The sequence below is a fragment of the Triturus cristatus genome, chromosome 3_1, assembly GCF_964204655.1.
Source record: "Triturus cristatus chromosome 3_1, aTriCri1.1, whole genome shotgun sequence".
Classification (NCBI taxonomy): Eukaryota; Metazoa; Chordata; class Amphibia; order Caudata; family Salamandridae; genus Triturus; species Triturus cristatus.
Genome location: NC_140583.1, coordinates 758,206,268 through 758,226,278, shown reverse-complemented (window position 1 = coordinate 758,226,278; position 20,011 = coordinate 758,206,268). Strand labels below are relative to the sequence as shown.

General features: G+C 45.7%; 1 protein-coding gene across 3 annotated transcripts in view; it reads left to right on the top strand.

Moving 5' to 3' along the window:
* Positions 1 to 20,011, top strand: part of MOB2 (MOB kinase activator 2) — a 323,951-nt gene that overhangs the window by 269,126 nt on the left and 34,814 nt on the right. For all 3 annotated transcript variants that reach the window (XM_085644922.1, XM_085644921.1, XM_085644920.1), the window contains exon 2: positions 18,897 to 19,057. In XM_085644922.1, coding sequence (XP_085501048.1) covers positions 18,897 to 19,057 — 161 coding nt within the window. The remainder of the gene's footprint in view (positions 1 to 18,896; positions 19,058 to 20,011) is intronic.

The window sequence follows — 20,011 nt, the reverse complement described above, 5'->3', positions numbered from 1 at the left end:
TAAATATCTACCTCTATCAATAGATTTTGTTGTGTGACATTCTACAGATCTCGTTTCACAAAACCTGACGAAAAAATGTGGTACGATAGCCATGGTGACCACCGTAAGAACTGCCTGGTAAGGTTAGATTATGGACAAGTGTGAAAGAGCGGCCATGCCACAGTTTAATTTAATTTTACTTTGAATCAATACAGTGTAGGTTGGCAGTGTCTGGAGTTCGCAAAGCTTACACAACAATAGAGACGTCTTCAGGGCCAAGGTCGGTTCTTTAACGAATGGCAAAAACAGTGCTGTGGGCAATCTCTGCAGAGCATGGTTCGCACTTTTTAATTAAAGGCTTCACATAACGAACTACCGTTCTGCTACATCCCAAAATAGTAAAAAATAACTGGTTATCTGCAGGATATGGCTCCTCCTTAGCCTTTCACACACTTCCTGTTCTGTTTACACACACTGTTTTTGGAAAAAGCAAAGTCTCCAAGACTGCTAAATTCCCTTTTGGTAGTCTCGCATCTCTCTGTACTGACCCCACAGAATCATGTCACTCATGTACTTTAGACTTTACTGCTTGCATGAGAGCTGGTGAAGAAAAGATCCCTTGTCCGCTCTTGCGTCCAGGGGTGATTTTCCCCATGCTGCTAGACTGTCCAGCACTGAATCCTCTTACTATTAACATATCCAGGAACAGTCCTACTTGCTGCTACTTTTTCAATGAATAGTCCTCCTTGCTACTTACTGTGTCCAGAACAACCCCTCCCACTGTTGCTATGTCCAGTAATCCACGGTTGAAGTGCATTAAAAAAAAAGTAAGGGAACTTTGATGCTGTGCACAGTGGGGGCGGGGTAAGTAAGTGTGGGGTCAAAAACACAAAATATTCGGTCACTTTTTTTTCGGTCTTTTACCTTCAGGTATGTACATGTAAAATAACACACAGCTTAAGCGCAAGTTAAGTTATTCAATGGGAACTGCACTATCTTGTTTTAAGAAACCTCTATTGGAGGTCTGCGTCTATAACCAGGGAATTGAATCCTTGTTGAAGCAGTAGAGAATGTTTAGAGGCGTAACATAGGCAAAAACTTTCCAAAACCCCTGTAAAATAACAAATCTGTGTCCTCAGGAAGTGTCAAGTGATTCCATTAATAAAGCCAGTACCGGCATCCGAGCTCCCTTTACATTGGCAGATTAACCGGTTGTTCAAATTTACATTTCTTTCACATAAGCAGGCCCCCCTGGCAGGAAGGCTTGTTAGCTGCCTGCCCTTCCCTCGGTTTCACAGCTCAGGAGACTGCCTTACCTTTTAGCTGAAGCATTTCAGCTCTCCATTAACCTTCCCGGGACGGTTATATTTTAACAAAGTAAGGAAACTAAAAAAGTATGGGCACGTCGTGCCCTTCCGATCCTGTCCACTTCAACCACTGCCAATAATATCTTCTCCATTGCTCCGTTGTTCTGAAACAGTCCCTCTCACTGCGTCTGTAAACTTAAGAAACCCCTCTCTTGGGTTCTTTGTGCATGAACAGTCCCTCTCGCAGCTGCTTTGCCAGAAACCGTGTGACTCGCTGCTCCTGTGCCCACCTACAGTGCCTCCTGCTGCTCCAAAGCCCAGGAACCGTCTCACTGCTGCTGTGCCCACCTACAGTTCCTCTTGCTGCTCCGAAGCAGAGGAACCGTGTCTCTCACTGCTTCCATGCCCACCTACAGTGCTTTCTGCTTGTGACCACCTGCAGTGCCTCTTGCTGCTCCAAAGACCATGAACTGTGTGTCTCACTTCTCCTGTGCCCACCTACAGTGCCTCTTGCTGCCCCAAAGCCCATGAACCGTGTTTCTCACTGCTCCTATTCCAGTAACGATCTCTCTAACTAGCCCCTGGACAGCGCTTTTTACTCTTGAACAACAAGGATATTAGAAGTATGATGTACAAATGGCAAAAACTTGGAGTGGTGCAGGAGTTCTTGTTTTCACTGGTAGATCCATTACCTGATGGGACATGTTTGATACCTTTACAGTGGTATGGACATGAAAATAATGGTGTAACATTTAACTTAGTCTCATGGTACCTACTATTAAATGGAATTTATTACCAATGCCTTGAGGAAGATCATGTACCATAATTAGAGTGAGAGAAATGCCTGTTCACTGTTTTACTTTATAAATATCCCTATTTATAGCGAGGGGGGGGGGGGACACTAGGCGCTAATTATTAGGTCCAGTGATACTTGCTCCCGAAAAGTAACTAGTACATAAAAAGGGAGTCCCTATTCCTTGTAGAGGAAGAAAAAGGAAGAAACTTTTGTTGTGTGCTACTCTATCTGTGGGGTACAGTGTGTCCTCATCATAATGCCCTCAAACACCCCGAAGGATGTCTCATTTGGGATTTGCTCCTAGTCAGGCATTGCCCTACGGGTCACCCGAAGGGTCGCTTTATCAGAGATCTTTTGATGAGAAACCGTTTGAGTGCGTGGGTGTAAGTGGCAGTGAAGTCTAAAGTGGTGTATTTAAAAAATGACTGGAGGGAGGGTAGGTACTTTTTATTAGAGTGATCCTCTGTCATTGTTAAAACAGTGTGTGGTGCTGCTCTAGGGGATATTATGTCCCTCTGTAGCTGGGTATATGTACCTAATAGATAAATATAACGGTCAACATGTTTCACGCTGTATGTGGCCTCAGAAGGAGATCCAAAGCGCTTCTTCAGGACCAAAGGAAGTTCAATTTTAGTATCCAGCGGTGGCCTAAACTAACCAGTGCCGCTAAATCTGTAGAAAGGAGTAGTGTTTCCCTTAATATTAGAATCAAGACCTCATGAGATCAGTGAGGGCACTCTGGAGGGTTCTCCTGTAGTAGCAGGGCCGATCCACCTGCATGCCTCTCCCTGTAAATAAACATTATTACTGGTTACACTGAATTGTGCATTTGGATCATTTTGAATAAGTATTGCACATTGCTCTCGTCTCATTTGCTTCCATTCCTCATCACTGCACCATTGTTTAGAACATGGCATCCCCTGCCCCATTGCTGCTGCTCTGTGGAAATGATCCTCTCCTCCAGGGGTCATCCCCCTCAATGCTTTATTGCCCAAGAATCAATGGAGTGGAGGGAGAGCTGTCCACCTGCTCAAGCTCCAGCATCCAAAGGCTGGGCTCTTGCAGAACGGACACCTCTAGTTGTTAGGATACCAAGGTGGTGTGAGGGGCTGGTTCGGTTCCAATGTAACACATTGATAGCGCCTTATAATAGTTAATTTTTAGTCAGATGGATTTATTTGAAGAGTATATTTCTGACATGCAATGTGAACTATAGAATATAAAAGTTTGAATATGCAATGAAGTGCCTTGCCCGTACACCTCCAGGGTTATGACCCCAAATGTAATTCACGAAGCAAAGCACAATCTATAGCAAAGTGGTGGTTACAGCTCTTTCTTACTGCGGCCATTGCTACTATGAGGCTGGTGCTGGAACCTTTGAGAAGCACTGTGGTCTGAGTATCACTTCTATTTACAATAATCCGAGGCAGTCATTTGGGGTCTGCAGTGTATCTTGGAATGTCATGCAGATCTAGACCCTAGCCTTGTATTGTCTGGTAGGGATAACTTCGCCGCTTAGTGGACTTTGCTTCTGCTGTGACGTTTTGTTTTTGTTTGATGACTTGGACTTTAGGGTTTGACAGGTTTATTCAGCTGTGCACAGATTACCTTGTGTTTGACACTGAAGGAACTACTGTTCTAGGCGTATGTGGAGCTTTGTGTTCTGTTTGATTCCTGGGCAAGCGTAATAAGCCCTAGAACTGTCAGCTGGAGATTTTTGGCGCTTTTGGGTCATAGTCTCAATAGCACTATCATCTAGCTGTAAGGGAACTTCAGATAGTCAGAGCGCTGGATCCACCAGCCATGTTGGCACGTTCTTTCTCCCGCAGCCACTTACCTCCCTAATGGCAATTTCTGGGAGCTCTAGGTGTATGGGACCTTGATTCCACATAAGTGTTAAAGGTCTTCATAGGTTTGGTCCGGTAATTGACTACTAGTCCTGTGCCTTGATGTTGTTCGCGGTTGAAGGGTCATTTGGGGAAGAAGACCTCTTTAGACACTACAAAGCTAATAAGGGAGTCACGGTCCCCAGCTGAAGGCCAGCAAGGTGGACAAGGTGTGCTGTTGAATGGATGTTTCTGAGTAGCTATTTTAAAAGACCCTTGTTGGCGCAGATAAGTAAACTTTTGAGGCAACAAGGTTTCCCCAGAATTCCTTCCTGCACTTGGTCATTGTTATCGAGGTCTGCTAAATTTGATCATATTCTGCAGCTATTTCTGGTCCTTGTAAAAAGCCTCCGTGTGAAGGTATCCAGGCTGTCCTGGGGCTACTGTTTGAAGTCTCCTTCATTCTGATGTGTGAGATCCTCAAACCGACTGTACATTAATTAAGTCGTTTGTGTGGCCATAGAGACAGGGCTTTTCCAGCCGTGGGGGACCAAGAAGCATGTAAATGCAAAGTGCAGAAAGACCCAGACAGGTTCCAGGTCCAAGGGATCCAGTCTTAACTCTATTTTACAGGACATTGGACTGGCCTTGTTCCAGCTATTACTAAACTTATTTTACGTTTTGGCAACCAGTAGACCCTGAAATTAGTGCTGATTCAGAGACTTTCTCCCGGTCAAAGCTGGGTAAGCGACCAGGGTATAAAATCCAGCTTACAACCTCAGACCTCTTGTAAATAACTCCTTATGTTTTTTATCAAAACATTCGATGGTGGTCATGCTGGTCCTCCAGTGGGTAAAATTTGACTCCCCAAGTATCCACCCATCAAATAGCGTTTCATATGTAACATAAATGTGTCCTATGTGTACTCTAGTGAAAGAAGGTGCCTTTTAGTAGGAGCTGCATGGATTTTAAGTGTTTTTTCACCACATAATAGTAAAAAGTTTGTGCTCCTAAGTAGGCTTCCATCAGCAAGTCAGTCGCCTGTAGGTTACAAGTTGTGGGTGAAAGGAGTGCACTTTTACTCGGCCAGGTACAGACAGTATAGATCTCTGGCTGGTATCAACCTACTGCTGCCACGTAGGCCGTCTCGTAGTTCAGAAACCACCATTTAAAATGAGGATTGGCAAAGCCACTGGGTCTCGCCAATGCTAAAAGCCACTAGGGAGGTAGGATACTGGATGGGAGGGGAAGAAGGATGTGGCACTATGGGCAGAGCTGCTGTCATCGAAACTGGAGAACCAGGTTTGAGTCCTGGAGTTGGCTCAACATCCTGTGATTAAGTGGTTTGCCAAGACACTCCCTCTCCTTCAAAAATAAAGTATGTTAAGTTGTGGAACGTAATTGGTGCTCATTTTAAGTACTAAAAAAAATGAATGTGTAGTTGGGAGATGTAACTGGCCCTTATGTAAAGTCAGTGGAGGCTCCTCCGCTAAGGCGGAGGAGCGTCGCCCCGCCCCTCAAAAGGAAAAATAAAATATTGTATTGTTATAATCATTTTATTTTTCCTATTGAAGTCAGTGGCTCGCGGGGCTGGCCTGGCAATATCAGGGAGAGGAGTGGTTAAGTGTGCATTACTACTTGGCCGGCCTGAACAATCCTGTGCACTTTGCATCTTCCCCACCAAACTTGCTTTACACAGCCTGGTGAGGAACATGCAAAGCCTCCCATTCCCAGTCTGAGTGCTGATCCACGTCGCAGGCCAATCGCAACGCTGCTTTGATACCCTGAAGATACGCCCCGGGTCATTTGATGCGAGTCCTGGCGGTCAGTATGTGATGTCTTAATTCCACTTAGAATAACATTGAAGTTAAGTGAGTTAGTATTGCTTGAGGTGTACAGACAGGCACATGGGACCTGCCAAAAGCTCCCAGTCCTGTAATTCAGCACCGATAATTCCAGTACTGCCGTCCACACATGGGTTCCTCTGTGCGCCTCAGTTTTGATCTGTAGCATCCCCTGCATTTGCGGTATTGGGATCTACACACTGCCCTGCCAGTACCCCTCTGTCCAGACCGAAATCACCCATTGCTACCCTCCTACCCACGCTCACACACAGCCATGGCTTCGTTCCGATGTGCAGTACCTCCTGGTATTAAGAACGTGTGTGTGTGTGTGACGCCTGTTAACACGGAACAAGAGTGCTCCATTCTTCAGTGAGAGCTGGACTTGGGGGTTTTGCTGTTCCTTATAGTGATGTATCTAACAATTCATTGTCAGTCATACTCCACAGTAAGGTCTGCACAACTCTCAATGATCCGACCTACTCTTGTCAGGGCTGCTCTTCAGTTCATGCTGATAGTATGACACACTCAGCAGTCTTGTGTTGGTACAACAGGGTTCCTATCCTTACCCAACTCTCCCATCCCGACTGCAAACCTCATTCTTTGTTCACGCTCAAAGCAGCCATTGAAGCCAGCGGTGAGTGGTTCCATTTAGCTCTGCTCACACACTGGTCTGTGAGGTCTCATCTGTGCATTGCTTGGGAGGTAGGCCTGTAGAACTCAGACTTGCATCTCCACCCCTGGAGCACTTGCACCTGTATCTCCGTGCTCTGGTCGGTGGAGCTCACACCTGGACCGCCATGCTCTGGGCAGGCCTCTGGAGCACACATTCCACCCGTACACTTGCTCCTGTTTGGCCTGTGGAGATCGCAACTTTACCATTTACCCCGTGTGCTCCATGCAGCCAATAGGGCTCTGGAGCATAGCTCACAACGGTACTCGGTGCTTCAGTCAGGCCTGTGGAGCTTACACCTGTAAATAAAGCCCATGCAACGATCAAGAGTCCAGAGCACATCTCACACTAATACACTGTGTCGGTCAGACTTTTGGAGCTCTGCTCTGTACCTATGCCCATCGTCTGGTCATACCTGTGGAGCTTACACCTGGAGCCCACATTCCACCATTACTCTACGCACCAGTCAGGCCCATGGAGCTCACACCTATACCCTGTGCTCCTATAGCACATATCTCACCGTTACCCTATGCACCAGGCAGGCCTGTGGAGCTCACACCTACACCTCGTGCTCCTGGAGCACGCATCCCACCATTACCCTATGCACCAGTCAGGTCTGCGGAGCTGATGCCGGCACATGTTCACAGTGTTCTGCTCAGGCCACTAGAGCACATCTCGCACTGATGCTTACTTCTGGTCAGGCTTTCGCAGTACCTGTACCCCAGACTTCTGGAGTTCCCATGTGTACCTTTACCCCATGACGCTGATGGGCCTTGGAGCTCACACTTAAGCCAGTAGCCCGTGCCCCAACCAGTGCCCCGGGTGCACATCACACACCTCTATAGCACATGCTCCAGTGACACCTGTGCACCTCACTCTTGTATCTGTACCCATGCTCTAGTTAAACATCTGGAGTACACGCTACACTGAAAAGTGGTCCTGTCAGAGGGAGCGCCCCCCAAGTAGCGGTCGGTTTTCACCACACTGCTACACCTCGCAGCGGTCACGCCTGTGGAGCACCTGTACCCCAAGCTCCAGAGCACATCTCGCACTTGCACCCGCTCCAGCCGAGGGGGTCTGCCGCGGTTCTGGCTGCTCGTGGTAGTGTTGTGTTTGGACAGCTCGGGTCTTTAGATCGTCATCCTTGACATACTTGGCATGCCTTGGCACGGCTGTCTCACGTCCAACCAAAGATTTCCTTTTAAGGAAAAGCAGCTCTGTGAAAGTGGAATCCGCGCAGAGTTCCCTGAGACAGGAGAGTGGTCACCCTTACCCCCAAAATTAAATAAACAGTGAGCAGATTGTAGAGGCAAAGAATAGAAATCGGCTTTCCCCATTTTCGCAGGAAGAATCCTCCCGTCTCCTTACTGTTAGGAACGCAATATTTGATTGTGTGTCAGGGACCGGTTCATCTTTAAGGACACTCACTCACAGGTCTGCCGTTTACAGTAGCTCCAGTGCGCACAAAGCCACGCCGGGGAGGGAAAGATGGGCTCCAGGTGCTGTTACTAAGCTTTCAGAGTCGGTTTTAGTTTTTTTTCCTTTTGTTATTTTAAAGACTGCAGTCGAAGTGATCCTGCTCCATTACGAGAGCTGTTTTCTTGTCACACAATCCCCTCGGTTCCTGAGCAGGTTATCGGCTCCTGGGAGAGCGCCTGCTGCTCACCTCTAGGGTAAAAGACGCTTGAAAAACAAGTGGGTAAACATGCTCGGATCTTAGAAAGGCAAACCTTGGAAAGTTCTTGAATGAACACCGCGGTAAGATTTCTCACTTCAAGACGTATGTCATCCTGAACACAATGTTACCTTCTTGTGTGTTACTTCCCTTTATAAATACAAGTGAGTGTATGGAAAGGAATGTATTTCTGTGGAAAGCATGTTCAGGTGCATGTGTATCATTCACTCAGTTCCTGGAGATCTTTAGTTCTTGTCACCTCCAACCTGTGTATACCTATGATCCAAGGGATCCTCACCCTGTGCATAGGTGTTGTAACCTCGTGCATGTGTAACTCTGAAAACCGCCGACTCACTGGCCTGTGTACTTGTGCATCCCTAATGTCACCCAAGGGACATCTCAACGTATTCTCTGCCAATTCCATGTTGCAATCAGCCATGTATTTTACTATAAAGTTAATCCCCCTTGCTGCAACTTACTGAGCCGAGCAGGCTCAGTCCGGGTCCTGAAATCGATCCTACCAAGTAAAATCTGAAAAAGTGAAGATATATATATATTCACAGCTGTGACCTTTACAAACTGAACAAACTTAAAGAAAAAAAAATTGCAGAAAGTTCCTTAACACAATGAATACAGACCTGTGCATTCAACAACACTTGAGGTGTTGACCAACACCTGTTCCAAGACCAACTCTGACCAAATGAATGCAGTTGTGTATGAGACATTTGGACTTGGGCTCTAGCATTGAATACAAAACACCTCCAAAACCATGCAGGTTGCAACTAACCCCAGAACACTCTAAATGTTGGCAGGCAGCACTGCATGCAACTCGTATTCTGTCTCTAGGAAAGCACCTACAACCCAAGCCAACCTGAGCATTCATGTTTGAGATAGCAGACTGGATGAAAAGACTACCTTAAGCTCAACTGCAAAAAAGCAGACGGTGTACTATTCATAAAGCACATCTCTCTTAAGGACCCTAGCTTGATGCCTCAACACCCTAGGACCTGCACCCATCCCCACCAGCACCACCAGGAATCTGGCTATCCTAGTCAGCAGCCAAACCTCCATGGACAGCCAAGTCAACACTTTAGCTGCAGTGTGCTTCCATACCTTCAAGATGCTTGGGAAAAATCTTTAAATGGCTCCCACTGGACACCCATAGGACAGTTACAGCAGCAACTATCACCAGCAGACTAAACTACGGCAACACTTTGTACCTAGGCGTCTCCACTAATTCCACCAACAGACTTCAAGTTGTTCAGAACTCTGCCATCAGACTCCCACTCAACCTCCCTGCTCGAGCTTACATTCTCCACACACCTTAGAGACCTCCTCTGGCTCCCCATCCAGAAATGCAGTACCTTCAAACTCCTCACCCACTAGACACATTTTCGATTTAGCCCCGCTTACCTCAACACTTTCACACCACTATGGGTCATCCAAGATCGTCTGTATGCCTACTTGCCCATATCTCCTGCATCTCGCGCAGAAAAATAGGAAGCCGTGCCTTTCCCATATTCACCCCAGCACTTGGAAGCTCTTTCTCCATGAGAGCATCTCTCTCCCTCCTTGATTTGGGAGACGAAGTGTTGAATGAATTTTAAATCTTTATTGTGTATCATTGGCTTTTTTTCTCTCATCTCCTGTTGTGTTATCAATATATTGTGAAGGGTTACAACTGCCATCTAAAGAGATTTGAGTTAAACCCGAAACCTAAAATAAGTTATTAAATAAAAGGTCACAGTCCAGTCATATTTTTGTTTTGAGAAGAAATACGGTTTGATTATATTGTTTGAGAAACTAGATAAAATGTGAAACACTTGTGGATATCTTGATAAGATATATAAAATCTTGCCTTTTTCTGCAATCTTAATGCATTTTAATAGTATGGTGTAACCTAAAATAAAAATTGATTGGTCCCATTGCCACAAGACCGAGACTCTTTTGCATGTGGCTGGTTCCTGTCTGAGGTGGCATGGTGAGCAAGAAATGATAGGCTGGGATGTGACCCTGAATGCTTAAGTAACTAGTTGAGATTAATTCAGGAATTCCCACCCATCGAGTTGTTGCTTTTTCCACTTTTTTTGCTTTCTATTGTAACGTTTTGTGCAAATTTGTGGTTCAAATCTGGAATGAAGTGTTTTGTCTTATGTACATGATTTTTGGACTGGTTATGACCGCTTTCTGTTTTTCTCAGTGTGCTGAAGACTTTAATAATACACGGTTTTCTAGTTGGCTGCTGGCTAGACAAAGGTGTGGGTTGATCACTCATGTTTGGAAATTACTTTTCAGTGGCAAATTTCTAATCCTACTTTCTTGGGCCTCCTTAAGGGTAATGTTTGAGGGGTCCAATGTCAAGGGGATTTTGGACTCCTCTAAACGCCAATACAAGCATGTGATATGTATCGGATATGTGGAATACCAGTTCCAGGCCAAAATAATATTTTGTGAATGGTTTGGTTGAGACTCTGATGTTCACCAGACACTTCCCAGCACATGTTGAGTGGCTCCAGGTTGCTAGTCAGGGGAGAGTAGGGATATGCTACCACGTGTCTACAGAGTCCGAAAGGTTGCTTGTGTGTGCAGAGAATTGTACACGTCAACCTGTTACTTCTCCAAGCTGCTAGTCCTCCTGCTCCACTGGATAGGCTCTTCCACTATGGATCTAGTGGTTCACCCTGGGACAGTCTGTAAACCAGAGCTCGACCCTGAGCTGGTGACTGAAGGTCTTCTCATGCTGGTGAGGACTTTTGGTCTACTGATGAACATTTCAGCAGGCTGGGTGAGGGCCCAGGCAGTGCTTCGTCCTGCGTGGTCACAGCTTCTGGGATATCGGCAGAACAGTGCTTCTACTTTGGGTGACCATTTAAGGCCATGAGCATACTGATCTAGGAAGTTCTCGCTGCAGGTGTCCGCTGTTTATAGAGTCTATGGAATCTGGACAGGGAGCTTGATCCCAATCAGGTGGGAGTTTGTTTCACTATTTAGCAGTGGTTGCCCCTGATACGGCTGAACAGTGGGTGGGCAACACTCATGCACACAGTCACACTCCCCCTTCCACATGCACACCCAAAACCATGCATCCACAAGTGCACACGCATACACCCACCATTCACAAGCACACACACCCATTTACAGCACACACTTCCAAATAGACATAGTAATACATGCACCCAAATATTAAACAAGGTACATACCGAGCTGCGACAGTGATGGCAGGTCCAGCAGGAGGGGAAGCAAATGGCATGTAAAGGAGCTGGACACTTAGGTCAGTGAAAACCAGATGATCCTGCTGCCTTCTTTTAGCTGACGTCATAGGTCAGCCAATGAGAGAAATACCTTTCTTCACTTGTCAAAGAGAGGGGTGGGGTCAGTTGGTGTTGCTGGCCCCACCCCAGTCTGTGATGAGCCTCACTGATTGACAAGTCCAATCACGGCACTTCAGGGCTTAAAACTAAAGTACTCAGGTCAGAATTTATCGGTGACATGACCTTTCGCCATCAGGGAGAGGACCTCATAGAGCTCTGCCGTACTGAGAAGGTCACGTCCTCTGTTGAATCTTCGGCCCAGCAAAGTTTGACTCAGACTAACAGGCGGCTGTGCATTTAGCACATGTACAGCTCCTGGCTGCTTGACCCAAACATGATTGTATGTCAGGCTGATCATTGCTCACCCTGATATATCTCTGCATGCTTTGCATAAGGGTGAGTGGTGGAGCCCCTCCATCCTTGGTGATGGGCTTTGCCTGCTATTTAGGCAGTCGGCCACTTGGAGGCCATTTTCTTGGACTTCCGTACAGGGGTCTTCTATTCTGAGATGACTGAATGGGAATTTAAGCTCCTAAACCACAGCACTCGTAAACATCTCGGTTTGGGCACACTGAATGGCTAAAGTTAATCGAAACCAAGAGCTTGTACTTCAATGGGGATAAATCCTGCTATACTTGGACTTACACGCATCCCGCCATTCTGTAGCTCTGCGAGAAACGCAGACCTTGAGCCTTGGTGGCCAAGGAATACCCAATCGTGCTCTATTAAAAAAAAAAAAACTATGTAAAATAAAACATAACTTCCTGGAAAAGTTAACATTCATCCAACTATTCCTGGTCCCACGTCTTTACAGAGCCCCTCCAGGAGTGTGGGCGTCTGTTCAGCAGTAGCCACTCTGCACACCCCTGCTTGCATCTCCCTCCTGGAAGGAAGGGGCAAGGGACTGCCTTAAGTTAACTAAAGCTGTCTGATGTATTATTGAGACTTCGGACTCTACAGAGTTTGTTGGAAAAATATTGTTTCATTCGTCTAAAAATCTATAAAAATTTCTTCTCCGAAGTATAAGGCAGATTTCTGTGCCTTTCGTCCTGGAACGACGCTCCTTGCTGATAGCTTCCCTCTTTCTCCTGCTCTGCCGGCTTACATTTTGTAGGCCTTGTTTTCAAGGGTTTATTTGAATGGGTCATTCATTCCCCACTGCACTCGCATGTCCCAGTTTTCTTTAGTGTAGGACTGTTCTAAGGATCGTGGAATTTATATTTACGTTAAATGATTATGAAACACAAATAAAATAGCCCATAGTAATACATTTGTTTTGGACTTTTGCAGCCCCATGTGACGCAAAGGTTTTACCCCCCACTTCTACAGAAAAGAACCACTATTGTCCACGTTTTGTGTCCGGTTCTGCCCATTTTGGTGGGGAATTTGATTTAGTGCTCACCTAAGCACTTTCCTGCCCACGTTGTGACTAACCACTGACCAGAAGCCTCACACACCCACTTCCTGCGGTTTTCTTCTGTGGGCCCGAGTCCTGGCTACTGGTGTTGAATCTCGAATGTTCTTTCCCCTTGGTACCTCATCCACACGCTCTATCCAGCTCCCGCTCTGTGTTCCTGCAGCAGCTCCTTGGCAGTGACTCCCTAACGGCTTCCAAGGATGTTAACACCAAAAAAAGTCCCCCACACTGTTCCAGATGTTGGGCTTAAAATAGTGCAGCGGTTTCCCTGATGCTGAGCCCAAATAGCCTGAGCTGCTCTGTTCCTTCTGGGATCGTATCCAGCTTCCAAACAGCCGGAGTGCACATTGAACCCACGGGGTCGTGTCCTGGTGTAGATGGGTATCTTTCTTTCTTCCTCACAGTAGAATGCGCTTCTGATGCCATCTCTGCAGAAGACTCCGTATTTTACACTTTGGTTTATGATGAACTTGGCTGTGTCACAAGTAGCCGTCCCCTAGTTGCTTTACTTGCATTTGGTTCCCCCAGAACCGGTTCTGCACTACCGGTCAGTAGGCGGCATCCCATCAAGAGAGACTATTTTTACGAAGGGTGAGCTGCTTCTGCTAACAGAGGGATAGGGGCAGTATATCTGAGCACTGATTCATGCCCATCTGCAGGCTCTCTGCTCTGATATCAGACCTGTTCCTCAGTTACACAGATCAAACCATTTCAGACCATGGTTGCTGCCCAGGTACACACATTTTAAGGTTAGCCGTATAAAGCAGGGATCAAGTTAGCAGATCGTACAAGCTCAAGCATAAAGCATTAAAGCTGATACTTACATTTTGTAGATCTTGCGTGCTCCGGCATTGCACAAGGGAGATAGCTGCCATAGTTTATGCTGATTTTGAGGGCTTGGACCTTACACAAAAAACGGCTCCCTTATTATGTGTACAACTCTTGCATATTTAGGCCCTGAAGCCCAGTGTCCCTCGAAGGTACCTTCATGCTACATTTTGCCTTTTCTCATGATAGTTACCATGTGTTGAGTGTTTTTTCCCCTGGCGGTCTCTGATCCAGATGCGACTTGGTGCTAGTGTGCATTCAGAGACTGTGCTTGGTCAGAGGGCACCCAGAGTACTCTTTTCAATCCTCCAGATGGTTAATCTCCCGAGGGGTATGAATGGTAGAGTGAATGGAGTAGTGGTGTGCAGTCTTAATCTGTGCCCCAGTGATGACTTAAATGTCCACTCCTTTGTAATTTTAGTGTGCTCACCCCAACCTTGACCCAGGATACACTATTTATCACATTATTCTCACCACTGCTCCCCTCTTGATGGTGGTCAGTACTATATGCGACTGTCCCTTTTCACACCCAGGAAGGGCTATTTTGATCCTTGTGCCCTGCACTCGAGGAAGCCACTGCTCAACTGCCTTAATTGCAGCTTAAATAAATGTTTTGATCCGGTTCCAGGTGTTTGGTGTGATCAACTCTGATAAATGCTTGCAAGTCAGGCTTTGTTCCTGAGAAGAAGCACAGGCCCTAATTGGTGTTGCATCTCAATTGAGTTCCTCCCTATAAAAACAGACATATTGGTAGCTAGGCCTAGCACACAAGCGTGTTTTTTGGCTTCAGACTTGCCGTTTGGGACATGGGCTTATCCTCCAGACATGGAACTGTATGTGGTATTTCTACTTGCAGCTAGGAACAAGCTGGAATGAAGTTATAACTGCACAATGTCTTGTCTTATCGCTTGCATTCCAAAAAGCTGCCTGGAGGGATTGATGTACCCCAGCTCAAAGGGCTATTGATGAGTACAGGACCACCTGTTTACCCTCCTTGTCTTTGGACATTACCTTAGTGAAAGGCCATCAAAACAAAAGGTCCATAGATAATTCCAAAATTCATGATCTGCAAAAGTGTAAGTGAGCAGACCTAGGGCAGTGACTGTCTGGTGGTCTTACTTGCCAAAATAACTTTTATCTCCTCCCTAGGGGAGCTACCCGTTCTTGCCAAAGCCCCACTATCTAGGTTGTCAATGCCCCCTGGGAACGCCACCTGTCGACAGCACTAAGGTTTTGTCTCTTGGGCACCTTTTGGGACTTTCAGGTGCTCTTGCTTTAGGGCTGCTCATAACATTGCACAAAGGCTCTGAAGTCTGTAAGGACTTACCATCGAAAGGATTTTTCAGCTGGTTCCCAAGATATCTGGCTTTGAAATTGACCTTAATCAAAACCTGGTTAAAGTAATTCTGAGTGCCCGACTCCAACCTATTGCAACTGTTACCTGCCTTTTTCTATAAAGAGGGCCTTTCAATTTTAGCGGGACCAGAAAATCATTCACAAATTACTAATCCTAATCTAGTCTTTCCTTTTTGTGTTCTTGGTAAACCAGCCATTAGGAAGACCAGCGAGAGGCTCTCGGACATTCTGAAAACATTTATTTTGAAACTCAGTGCCATAGGTCAGTCCTTCTGCCACCATCCAATATCTATAGACCTTACTTGACATTTTCTCCTTGCCGAGTGATAGAAGCCAAATCTACTGAGCGACATTGAACCAAAAAGCACCAAGATGGTTGTTCTATACATGGAGTTCTCCTGTGTATCTGTTTACAGCATTCTAAAGTGTAAACACCCTTGTTATTTCATCCTCTTAGACTTGAACGGAGTTGCATTTGACCTCTTAGAGTAACCTTCTAATACGGAGCCATTTCATCTGTTAAGAGAGCCCCTTCTGGCTCTTGTGTTCTACTTTACCACTGTTATAATAATAAAGATATATTCACCAGTAAAATAGACTTTTCTGGGCATTCATCCTTATTCATACTGATTTGTTATAGCTATTGTGTTACCTCTATGCACAACCCCCTTGGAAGCAGGAACACAATGGCACAGTTACCACTAGAAAGCAAGGAAACGAACAGCCATTGCTAACCATTGCATGAAAAAGTAACCATGGTTTGGGGCCCTGAGGAGGAAAACCCGAATCAAACTCATATACTAACTCTGACCGTTTGGGCTCATACATTGCGCAATGGAGTGCTCCAGGGTAGCATGGTTTACGTCTGTTTTAGCAGAGGACACCGAATGCCCAGATTCCTTTTTCAAAATCTTCTGTCCTTTCTAGTAGGTAAGAAGACATTAGATCTAGCTCTTACTCGTGCCGCACCTGTTTGTGAATGAAATGGGCACGATGGACCGGGTAGTCCATACATAAGGGAGTATGCACTGACATCCATCAGCGAGAGCAGTGTCTAGATGGTGCTAATATCTGACGTTGGACAGCCGCCCAACATCGATGGCAGCCAGTGCTTGAGGAACTTCTGATTTTCTTCGGTTTTCAAAAACAATATTGTTCCTTTCCCCATCCAAGCACAGACATTTGGCAGCTGTACTGTTTCACAACTTGTCCAGACACCGGCTGATGCTAAGCAAAGCAGGATGTGTGAAGAGAGTGAACACTGCTTTCTTCGCTTGACAAGTAGTTCCACACAGTGGCTATATCTCTTCCTACAAGTCTCATGCCTTTGAAACTAATGGTGGCATTTGTTTCCAGGCAGATGCATTCTTTGACTGGGCTGACACCTTTCTCCTTTTTTCCTGGATAGCTGTTAGATGGTGACTGGAGGGTGAAGTCTTTCACAGAAGACCATATTCTTTGGTAATACCATTCTTGAGGAATGGTTTGTATTTCAGAGGTTGATATAGATAACTAGCACATGGGGTAGACCTCTGTTCCCACTATGTGTGCTTTGCATTTTATAAGTGGAGATACCTTTGGAAACACAAGTCTGGGATCAGACACTTCACGTTCTAAGTAATAGGAACAGTAAAACCGAAGACTGTGGTGAAGCCTAGAACGTTTCCAGGCCCGAGTAGAGCAGATCAGTAGCTGTAGCGTGGCCTTCTGATTTCCAAGATGTAGAAATTTGTACATCAAATCCTCTGAGGCTGGGTCAGACTCTGAGTTCCCAGTTAGCTAGAGAGCACTATGGGAGATTATGGGAATGGTTTCAGAACCGGACGTCCCAGGTATGCGGAAGGTACAACAGTATTGAGACTCTTTATTGAGAGACTGCGAGCTTGACTGTCCAATCTCTCTTTGATCCGTTGTCACTTAGCGAGAGGGCATTAATTACTAGTGGGATCAGACAGACTTCTAACATATGGGAACGCCACATAAAATAGTGAGTGGATTTTGGACTTATTCAGAGATTGACCTACTTCAGCTTTTTCCTTGTCAATGGTGCAGGCCATTTTATCTTGGCGTATTTGTTGGTCAAACTGGACTTTTACAGCCTGTGGTTCATGCCTTTGAGCTTCAGTCTTGGTGAACTGCCTGAATCCATAGGGTGTGCACTGGTGAAATAAAGATTCCCTGCACTACCAGGAATAATACATCCAATCCAATAATGTTTATCGAAAAACATGGTGGATACCGGTAACATCTGTAAGACTTTCCTGAGAGATCTCAGGATGTCCGAACAGAAACTGGCCACATTTTTGGCCTGAGTTTCCATCGTGAGCTTGTCGTCTATCCAGACACCTAAACCTTTTACTGCTTTGGCTGGCTGTGGTAGCTCACCTAGTTGTTTTGGCCATGACAATTCCCGCCACCATGGGCTGTTGTTGCCTACCACCAGTATCTCAGTTTTGTTGGCATTAAGCTTCAGACTGCTTGCAGACATCCAGTCTGACCTCCATTAGACACGAGTTGAGTTGGGTGGAGGTTTGGCTGACCTTAGGTATGATGGCCATGATAGGTGTATCTGGATCCGACACTAATGTGAGACCGTAAAAGTTCTGCAAGGGGGACAATGTACAAATGTAAGTGTGGGCCTTCGTTAGGAGCCCTGTGGGAATCCACACTACAGAGGGTGGATAGATGAAAAAATGGACCTTCACACACTTGGAAGCTCCTATTCTCCATGAAGGCTACCATCCGCTTGTTGGCGTCCCCAGTAGTGCCAACTTCGATCATCCTCTGGATGAGCATGGTGTGTGATACCGTATTGAAAGCTGCACTTGGGTCCAACAATATCATTAAGATCTGTACTTTCTCCTTTTCCTTCCACTCAAATGTCTCTTCTTCTTTCCCTCCATATGTTGTCCTCTTGCACTTCATAATGTTTCACTTTCTCCCTCAAAAATTGTTTCCTCCTCTCCTTCAAGTATCTCTGTCCTGCCCATGAGGTTTCCTTCCTTCATCATGAGTCCCATCCATCCTGATAATCACTTCTAATTTCTTGTCAGATTTGCCTTGTATCATACTCTGGTCTAGTGGCTTAGTGGACTAATGTGTCCACTGCAGGGGCCTGTGTTTGACTTCATAGACACAGGTTCAAATCCCAGCAGGTCAACTCAGCCTTTCATCCTTGTAAGGTCAATAAAATGAGTACCATTGAGTTGGGAAATAATAAACGTCTGTTATTCATTGCCAAGATGCTAACAGGCGAACGTGCGCTCTACAAATACACCTGTTATGCTATGTCATAGTCTGCTCCTTTCTAATGCCCCTTCTACCTCAGTGTCTCCACTCCTCTAACAATTTTACCACTCCTATTGCCCCTATCACCTTGCCCGTCTGTGTATTCCCTGTTATTTGCACAGGGCCCCCGCTTTCTGCCCCCTTGGTCTCATCCCCAGTCACTCCACCCATGCCTCTTTTGTGTTCCACCCTTTTCCGCTTTTTGTTTTTCACGTCTTCTCTTGCCACTTCTTTCCCTGTCCCCACATTCACCCCCCCCCCCCCCATACACTCCAAACTGCAACACCGTGTGCACCTGGTTGCAATATTTTCTGTTGTAATTTGATGGAGCATGGTTTTTGAAGTGGAACTTCAAAAGGTTTTGGTGACTTTGTCTGGCTAAGAATGGTGCTTGTTCGGCATCCGTTATGTTCCCATGACCATGCAGCCATAAGGCACACAGGTATACAGCAGTCAGTTAAACCTGTACCATAAACTGTTGGCAGACTTTACAAAAATGTGACTTCTAGAGAAATGCATCTAAATCACTGTGTGAGATATGCGTTAAATCGTAAGGTGTGTGATCTCCATATAAGATCTGCTCTCCCTTCTCTGTGCAGGAAATCCAAAGCAAAGCCCAACGGGAAGAAGCCGGTGCCAGAGGAGAAGAAGCTGTATCTGGAGCCGGAGTACACCAAGTCTAGAGCTACTGACTTCGAATTCAAGGAGCTAGTGGTTCTTCCACGAGAAATTGACCTCCACGAGTGGTTAGCAAGCAACAGTAAGTAGAAGTCTCTGGTCAGGAGGCATACTTGGATAGATTCTGTTGTGCAGGCCAAAAAGCCTTGATACATTCTCAGCTGTCTACTAGACTGATATTGAGCATTGTGCTCTCGAGCTGGAAAATCCGGTACCTTTGTGGGTGATCAAGAGGTGCCTGTGATGTATACCCTAAGGATGGTCAAGGGTATAGAATTCCCATTCCTTGAAGTGCCTGCGCTAGACCGCTGTAAATTCTCTGCTGTTATCCGTAGAACCGAACAAAAATACTTCAGGGTTTAAATTAATGTATGTGCCTAGGGGTGAGTTGCCACCTTCATTAAAACTCTGTCCAGTTACATGTGTAACAGTAAAAAAGGATAACACTATTGTACTTCTGCATACAAGAGAAAGGTGACCCATTAAAGACTGATATTGTACTGGGCAGGTTATTAGGATGCATTTGTATATTGCAGCACTTCAAGGTGTGCCACCATTGTTTGTGAAAATTTGCCATCTTGGCAACAGTCGACTTGAAACACAAATTTCCTTGTTCGAATGTACCACAGGCACAAGAAGTGCACATGAATTGCAGTAGGTGTGAAATAACATTTCAGAACGTTACTTCAGCATGAAATCTTCACTGAGGTGTGAAATACTCTAGCAATAGTTGATACACATCTCGGCAGGATCGTGATGCACGTTTATTGCTATACATAGGCAATCAAGTGATGAAAAGTAAGGGTAAGTGACCATATTATGAAGAGGCAAATAGGAAAACGTCATTATGTGTTGATTTGCAAAGAATAAAAAGAAATAATGGTGGAACTCCTGAATTTCTTGGGTGACCTTGCAAACTCTATTTGTTGGCATACCCATTGGACTCGATTGTTTTCACCTATTTCAGAGAAAATGGCATTTGACCGTTTTGGAGCAGAGATTGTACATCCTACATGCTGCTATTCCTGACAGTGAA